General features: G+C 39.4%; 1 protein-coding gene across 2 annotated transcripts in view; it reads left to right on the top strand.

The window, feature by feature from the left end:
* Nucleotides 1-3,947: 3,947 nt before the first annotated feature.
* CDC5L (cell division cycle 5 like) overlaps nt 3,948-8,722 on the top strand; it is a 30,051-nt gene continuing 25,276 nt past the window's right edge. The window contains exons 1-4 of one of the 2 annotated variants that reach the window (XM_081313050.1): nt 3,948-4,224; nt 6,276-6,379; nt 6,649-6,810; nt 7,040-7,167. In XM_081313050.1, the coding sequence (XP_081169176.1) occupies nt 4,180-4,224; nt 6,276-6,379; nt 6,649-6,810; nt 7,040-7,167 (439 nt within the window). In that variant the 5' untranslated portion in view covers nt 3,948-4,179. The remainder of the gene's footprint in view (nt 4,225-6,275; nt 6,380-6,648; nt 6,811-7,039; nt 7,168-8,722) is intronic. The other variant, XM_081313049.1, reaches the window with a different exon arrangement.

The raw sequence follows: 8,722 nt of genomic DNA, 5'->3' as shown, positions 1-8,722 counted from the left end.
TAGGTCTCAGTTGTCTTAAGTTTACATTAATTCATGAATAATGACTTAATAAACCTGTGCTCGAATGTGTACATACGAAAAATAAAATGGAAGAAACTGCATGATTTAAGAATATATCACAGAGTACTTGTAAAAAAACTTTTTGTTGCTGCAACAAAAGGAAGCTATTTTTAGCATGCTTATAATTTTGGAGATCTTCATAAGCTTTCAAACAGAAAGGCTATACAGGTGAAACTCGAAAAATTAGAATATCGTGCAAAAGTTCATTTATTTCAGTAATGCAACTTAAAAGGGGAAACTAATATATGAGATAGACTCATTACATGCAAAGCAAGATAGTTTAAGCCATGATTTGTCATAATTGTGATGATTATGGTGTACAGCTCATGAAAACCCCAAATCCACAATCTCAGTAAATTAGAATATTACATGCAATCAATAAAACAAGGAGTGTACATAGAACAATATTGGACCTCTGAAAATTATAAGCATGCATATGTACTCAGTACTTGGTTTGGGCCCCTTTTGCAGCAATTACTACCTCAAGGCGGCGTGGCATAGAAGCTATCAGCCTGTGGCACTACTGAGGTGTTATGGAAGACCAGGATGCTTCAATAGCGGCCTTCAGCTCTTCTGCATTGTTCGGTCTCATGTCTCTCATCTTTCTCTTGGCAATGCCCCATAGATTCTCTATGGGGTTCAGGTCAGGCGAGTTTGCTGGCCAATCAAGCACAGTAATCCCACGGTCATTGAACCAGGTTTTGGTGCTTTTGGCAGTGTGGGCAGGTGCCAAGTCCTTCTGGAAAATGAAGTCAGCATCCCCATAAAGCTCGTCTGCGGAAGGAGGCATGAAGTGCTCCAAAATCTCCTGGTAGACGGCTGCGTTGACCCTGGACTTAATGAAGCACAGTGGACCAACACCAGCAGATGACATGGCTCCCCAAATCAACACAGACTGTGGAAACTTCACACTGGACTTCAAGCATCTTGCAGTGTGTGCCTCTCCATTCTTCCTCCAGACTCTGGGTCCTTGGTTTCCAAATGAGATGCAAAAGTTGGTCTCATCAGAAAAGAGGACTTTGGACCACTGAGCAACAGACCAGGTCTGTTTTTCTTTAGCCCAGGTAAGAGGCTTCTGACGTTTGTTGTTCAGGAGTGGCTTGATAAGAGGAATACGACATTTGAAGCCTATGTCCAGGATCCATCTGTGTGTGGTGGCTCTTGATGCACTGACTACAGCCTCAGTCCACTCCTTGTGAAAGTCCCCAACACTTTTGAATGGCTTTTTCCTGACAATCCTCTCCAGGCTACGGTCATCCCTGCTGCTTGTGCACCTTTTTCTTCCACACTTTTCCCTTCCACATAACTTTCTATTAATGTGCTTTGATACAGCACTTTGGGAACATCCAACTTCTTTTGCAATTACCTTTTGAGGCTTTCCCTCCTTATGGAGGGTGTCAATGATGGTTTTCTGCACAACTGTCAGGTCAGCAGTCTTCCCCATGATTGTGATTCCTACTGAACCAGACTGAGAGACCATTTAAAGGCTCAGGAACCCTTTGCAGCTTAATTAGCTGATTAGAGTGGGACACTTTGAGCCTAGAATATTGCACCTTTTCACAATATTCTAATTTTCTGAGATTGTGGATTTGGGGTTTTCATGAGCTGTACGCCATAATCATCACAATTATGACAAATCACGGCTTGACCTATCTTGCTTTGCATGTAATGAGTCTATCTCATATATTAGTTTCCCCTTTTAAGTTGCATTACTGAAATGAACTTTTGCACAATATTCTAATTTTTTGAGTTTCACCTGTAGAGTTCTTACTATAATTAGTTTAATTTTCAAATATGTTTTTATTCTTAAGTAACCTATCAGTGCTTTGTATTTATTTTCAAACAAAGTTTAAGATAGCCTGGGAAAAAGAGTAAAAATAAATATAATAATTCTCTCTTAAGACATCTATATATCTGTCTCAGGGTCAGAAGTACACATTCCTCATAGTTCATTTTACAGGTAAATAATTAAAACAATGAAAAAAAATACAATATATGATACAAAATTCACTTCTAGTTTTCTATTTGTCATGTTATTTGCTATTTGGGTTCCACAATCTTCTATAGCAAATATTCCTTGTGAATATGTGATTCTCAGGCCTCAAAGCATGAAATGGATAGCTTTAACAGAGATAAGGGGAGATATGAATTGTTCTGTGATCTTATATTTTAGGAATTAAGAAAATCCTGATATTTAACCTTACTTTGTTGAAAATAAGCATTGGAAACATTCTTATTGCCTGATGTAATAGGATTTACATTTGCACTGATGAGTCTATCTCATATATTAGTTTCCCCTTTTAAGTTGCATTACTGAAATGAACTTTTGCACAATATTCTAATTTTTTGAGTTTCACCTGTAGAGTTCTTACTATAATTAGTTTAATTTTCAAATATGTTTTTATTCTTAAGTAACCTATCGGTGCTTTGTATTTATTTTCAAACAAAGTTTAAGATAGCCTGGGAAAAAGAGTAAAAATAAATATAATAATTCTCTCTTAAGACATCTATATATCTGTCTCAGGGTCAGAAGTACACATTCCTCATAGTTCATTTTACAGGTAAATAATTAAAACAATGAAAAAAAATACAATATATGATACAAAATTCACTTCTAGTTTTCTATTTGTCATGTTATTTGCTATTTGGGTTCCACAATCTTCTATAGCAAATATTCCTTGTGAATATGTGATTCTCAGGCCTCAAAGCATGAAATGGATAGCTTTAACAGAGATAAGGGGAGATATGAATTGTTCTGTGATCTTATATTTTAGGAATTAAGAAAATCCTGATATTTAACCTTACTTTGTTGAAAATAAGCATTGGAAACATTCTTATTGCCTGATGTAATAGGATTTACATTTGCACTGATGACAAAGAAAAGGCAGGGTCAATACTTCTTTATTGTGGGCTCAAAGCATTTCAATACTCCAATTGAATAACAGAAAATCATTATCTTGCCATCCCTTAATAATGTAAACAATTAGACTTCTAAACATTAAAGCTTATATGAAACACAACTGTTTTAAATTTCTGATAAAAGACGAGGCTTCCAGTCTCCATTACAGATAGTCTTCAATAGGCAACAATTGTGACCAGCAGCTGTTGTTAAGTGAAGCAGTCGCTAAATGGGAAATTACATGACTGGGCCTGTACTTCCCTTTTCCCTGCCCTTTGGAATGTTCATCCCAGTGCCAGGATGAGGCATGCCTGGCTGGGGAATTCTGGGAGTTGAAGTCCACAAGTCATAAAAGGGCCAAGTTTGAAGACCCTTGAACTAGAGGCACGAAAGAGAGCCGCCAACTGCGCCCGCTCACTTTTCAAACTTTGGATCGTCTTGGGATAATCTTCCCAAATAGTCACGTGGCCACCGCCCGCGCAGGCGCGAAGTGCACCTCTCTATTATGGCTTCCGCGCCCGGGCTGGATGCGTTTGAGGAGCTCGGTCCGCGATGGAAGCCTCTGAGCAGACCAGAGCGCTTTTCTTGGAAGTTGGAGGGACCCGAAGAGTCTTGGCGCTCTCGGGAAGGACTGCGGGGGATTCCTGCGGGGGACGTTGGGCTATTTTCACTTTTGATTCGGACTTTACGGGATGCGCGAAGTGTTTCCCGCGTGTAGACAAGACAGAAATGAGGACAAAGACTTGGAAAAAAAAAAGAAATCTATAGAGCAGAAGTGCTGGGGTTGGGCTCCCGCGTCGCAGTAATGCAAATCCAAACAAATTAAATTCCGATGCATAAAGCAGTACTGAGAGGATTATGTTCTGGAGAGAAAGAACCAGCACCGTGGAATTAGTAAATTAACAGACTTTGTAATGTGAAAAGCCATCTTCCAGCTTCAGTTAAACTTTCAAGTACAAAACGAAACCATCCTGACTTAAGGAAAAATGAGCTTCCCTCAACACGCACGCACGCGCAGAGAGCCAACACCGTCCCTGCCCACAAGTGGGCGGGGCTTCCCCTTGTCCAATCCCGAGCGTTTTTGAGAGTCCTCGCAGGAGACGTTCGCTTGGCAAGAGTGCGCCTGTGCGGTTGTCTAAGCTCTCGGGTCGTCGGGGGCTTGCTTGTTCCGCCGTTGTCGTTTGTCTCCCTTTGCAGGGCTTTACTCCTCTACCGTCACGATGCCGCGGATCATGATAAAGGGGGGCGTGTGGAGGAATACAGAGGTAATGTTCTCACGGTTTCCCGACCTTTTTCGGAGCAGAGTTGCTCTTTTTCCGTAGGGGCCCTCTGCAGTTATGGCGACGGCGGCGACAAGCGCATGCGCAAAGGGCCCAGACGCATGCGTGGAAGAGAAAATGGTTCTGGCTAGCGGTTCTGTTTTTTTGTATTGCGTCGGGATGGAAGCTTACATCTTGCTTCCCCATGACGTCAAATAAGTATTTAAAGAATACTAACAAGCAAAGCTATAATCAATGTTCGTTTCCTTCTCTGAATCGGGACTGGAGCTCCCTCTCCGATCTCAGTGAGAGCGAGTGTACTATAAGTGTATACTATAAGTTGGGACAACTGGTTCTGGTCCACTGAAGCTTCCTGCCTGACTTTGGCCACTCTCGTCCTCACCTACTTCAGACGATTTATGTTGGGGCGGGCGGGGGGGAAACAGGAGAAAGAAGGACGATCCATGCTGCGTAGGATCCAATCTGGGTCTGTCATCGGGACCAGATATTTAGTCTTCCGAGCTTTCAGACTCGTGCTGGAGCCCATCCTGGGGGAACTCCTCTCTCTGATTGATAAGAGAGATTGCATTTTTGATGGTTGTTTCCAAGTGGTTGTCTTTTATCTTCTAACTGTTGGCCAGACTTTAAGGCCTATTAGGAAACCTGTGGCTCTTTGGTTTCACGAAACGTAACCTGTGCCTTAAGAAAGACTGGAGCCAATTCCATGATAGATCTTTTTTGAAAGTGGGAAAATGTGAGCCTGAAATGAAAATCCGTATGGATGTTCTGCTAGGGATATTGAGTCTGGGCTGCAAAAATCTAGAAGCCTATTTTCTGAGTGCGTTTGCTGCCATCTAGCCATCATTTGAATTTTGTATCCTTAGTTTAATAGTACATTCCTACAGTTGCATTTATATTTACACTGAATATGTGATTGAACATTAGAAAATTGTATAATTTTGAATGAAAACTTGGGTTATATCAGTTCTATGCATGCCCTTCCAGAGATTTGTTTTAAATATACATAGTTCTTAACTTATCACCACAAGGGAGCCCAACATTTCCATTGCTAAGACAAGTAATTTCTGCCCCATTTTATGAACATTTTTGCCACAGTTGAGCAAATCACTGCGGTTATTAAGTGAATCTTCTGGTTGTTAAGTGAGTCTGTCTTCCCCCATTGACTTTGCCTGTTGGAAGCCAGCTGTGAAAGTTACAAATAGTGATCACATGACTTTGGGACAGTGCATCTGCCATAAATACATGCCATTTGCCAAATGCCTGAATTTTCATCATGTGACCATGAGGATGCTGCCATTGTTGTAAGTGTGAAAAACACTCATAAATCACTTTTTCCAGTGTCATTGCAACTTTGAACAGTCACTGAATGAATCGTTGTAAATTGAGTACTATCCATAACGGAACCTGAACCAAAGCAGTATAGACAACCATAGACAACCAACTGTTAGACAACCATACCTGACATTTTTCACTATCTTGTCTAAATTGTCTATAAGGAAAAGGCAGGTAAACTGCAAACAGTATTTTGGAATTCATTTTCACACAGAATACATTCAGTGAAATAATAAGCAAATGAATAGTACTCATTGTTTCTCAAATGTGGCAGTCCACATACCTTCAAGCTGTCAGGGTTGAGAAGCATTGGGCTAGTTATATATTTGCTTGTTTTTGACAGTCATAGAGGAATGTATCTATTAAGAAGAGATTGACCCATAAGAGTACTTGAACATTCTAATAAAGATCCATCATAGAAGTCTGTTCCATCAGTTTGACCTACTGGAACATGGTGGTCCATACAATTTAGCTCGACTTCCTGATATTTCTTAGTAAACAATCCCAAATCTTTTGTTTTAATTTCATTTAATCTTTTGTTCTTATGTTAAGGGAGGAAGAGGGGAAAGGGGGGGATTATGAAAGGGAACAAAATGGACTTTTCATGCAAACCTCGCACCTTTTTATAAGAAGTTTTAATTGGAACTGAAAAAAATCCTGTTAAATAAATACTATAATAAACAAAACTCTCCTTTTCTTTTAAGGATGAAATTCTTAAAGCAGCTGTAATGAAATATGGCAAAAACCAGTGGTCTCGTATTGCCTCTTTGTTGCACAGAAAATCAGCAAAGCAATGTAAAGCCAGATGGTAATGTAATTTCTTGTAATTTTAAAGTAAATTTGGTTGTGTTAGTGATTTTTTTAATTTCACCTAATAGGCAAAAGCCTTCTAAAAATTCTACAAGAAAAAAATATGTTTGGGATTAAACTAGTCAGAAATATTTGTGTAAAACAATTACACAAAAGAAATCCAAGAAATTTATTTCTTAAAACTGAAGGTCAATGCTGATACTTTAATGTATTCTTATATTTAATAGAAACTTTCTGTTAAGCAACCAAATTTTCATTTTGCATAAGGTATGAATGGCTAGACCCAAGTATTAAGAAGACAGAATGGTCACGAGAGGAAGAAGAGAAATTGCTTCATTTGGCCAAACTTATGCCAACTCAATGGAGAACTATTGCACCAATTATTGGACGAACAGCTGCCCAGTGCTTGGAGCATTATGAATTTTTATTGTAAGTAATTTTTCATTGTAATGGGAGCATAGATTCTTAGATGTTGGAATACTTCCTGTTATAGAAATGCCTAAACTTTTTGAAGAAAACTTTGAGGTGCTTAATAATAGAGCAGGAATTTTGCTTTGGTTCTTATGGCATTCTGGAAATTGCAGTGATTACTAAATTGTGTAATTTTCTTAGAAATGTTGTTTTCTTATCTTTTGTGTTTTTTGTATCATCTTGATAGAGATAAAGCTGCTCAAAGGGACAATGAGGAAGAAACTGCCGATGATCCTAGAAAACTTAAACCTGGAGAAATTGATCCAAACCCAGAAACTAAGCCGGCCAGGCCAGATCCTATTGATATGGATGAGGGTATGCTTGATTTTTTTTTTCAAATTATGTCTCCCTTTGGTCGAAGCACTCCCTGAGTATTTTCCCTTTTGTGTTTTATGTTTTTAAATTAATGTTTGTCCTATTCACTTTCTTCATTAAATCAATAGTATGATAGTCTTATCTCAAGAGGGAGGGAAGAGAGAGAGAAAGAAATAAAAAGAAAGTAAGTTAGTTGAGCTAGATTTGAGGGAGTCTTTATCTTATAAAGACAGAATGTGTTGATAATAATGGCCTTAGGCTGGGTTGCCCCTAAATGTCCCTTTCTTCCTATGCATATCCTGGTGTGTTCATTGTTTTCTGAGGATCTCCAGGAAATACAGTTTAGGAAGAGAGATCTGGACACTCTTTAGAGAAAGATAAAGAGTGAAGTAATAGCATGACTAAGAATCCATATTAAGGATTACATCATGGTGATATGATGGCAAAACATTTTTCTGCTTTTTTGTGTCTGTTGATAGCTACCCTGTTTAAAGCTTTCCGGGCCCTATTAGAGAAGAATGGGTCTCAAGACAATCTCCCAGGCCATTGTGAGGACTTGGACTGTGACTAGACAGATCCAGTTGAAATGGCAAGGCCTTATAAAATAATCTGGAGTGAGTTTGATTTTCTGATTCTCGAAGTCTCATAATGAAGAAAATGAATGGGTTTCTCCAGTTGCCAAATTAACAGTGTGTTAGCTTAGTCAGCTTCATGTTAGACCCAGCCAGTTTCACTCAGTGTTGACAGATAAGGAGAGATCATGCCTATCATCCTTGATTTGTGAAATGCTACAAGGTTTGATGCTCTCTTCCCTTCTATTTAACACTGCATAAAACTAGTAGGTGAGTTCATCCATCAGTTCCTGGTTACCTATACATCATGACTCGGGTGGCTTAATGATCGTGTCAAAGTCTTGGAATCTCCAGTTCTTATTCAAAAAGCAGGTGGCAGCTGTGACCAAAAAAGCTTTTTGCACAGGAATATCTAGTATGCCAGTTGTGCCTGGGGGCCCTTCAGACAGTCAAGTCACTCAAGCCCTTGTCATCTCATGATTAAATTACTATATCCGTGCAGACCATTGAGAAGCTAAACTGGTCCAGTATGCCACTCGCAGTATTCGTTCAGTATGCTCACACAATCTCACTGCTTCAACAGTTGGTCTAGTTACCAATCAGCTTTCAGGAGCACTTCAGGTGGATAATTATTACTTTTAAAGCTGTTCATTGCAGAGCATCTGGCTAGTCAAGTCACTCAAGCCCTTGTCATCTCATGATTAAATTACTATATCCGTGCAGACCATCCAGAAGCTAAACTGCTCCAGTATGCCACTCACAGGCAGTATTCGTTCATTATGCTCACACAATCTCACTGCTTCAACAGTTGGTCTAGTTACCAATCAGCTTTCAGGAGCACTTCAGGTGGATAATTATTACTTTTAAAGCTGTTCATTGCAGAGCATCTGGCTATCTAAAGGATTGCTTATTTTCATTTGTTTCTGCCCATCCAGTAAGATCAAGCAGGGTGGCACTGTTGTAGTTTCCATTCAAACAATGTC

Source organism: Vipera berus, assembly GCF_964194415.1.
Source record: "Vipera berus genome assembly, chromosome: 1".
Lineage (NCBI taxonomy): Eukaryota > Metazoa > Chordata > Lepidosauria > Squamata > Viperidae > Vipera > Vipera berus.
This window is presented reverse-complemented; position numbering and strand designations above follow the sequence as displayed.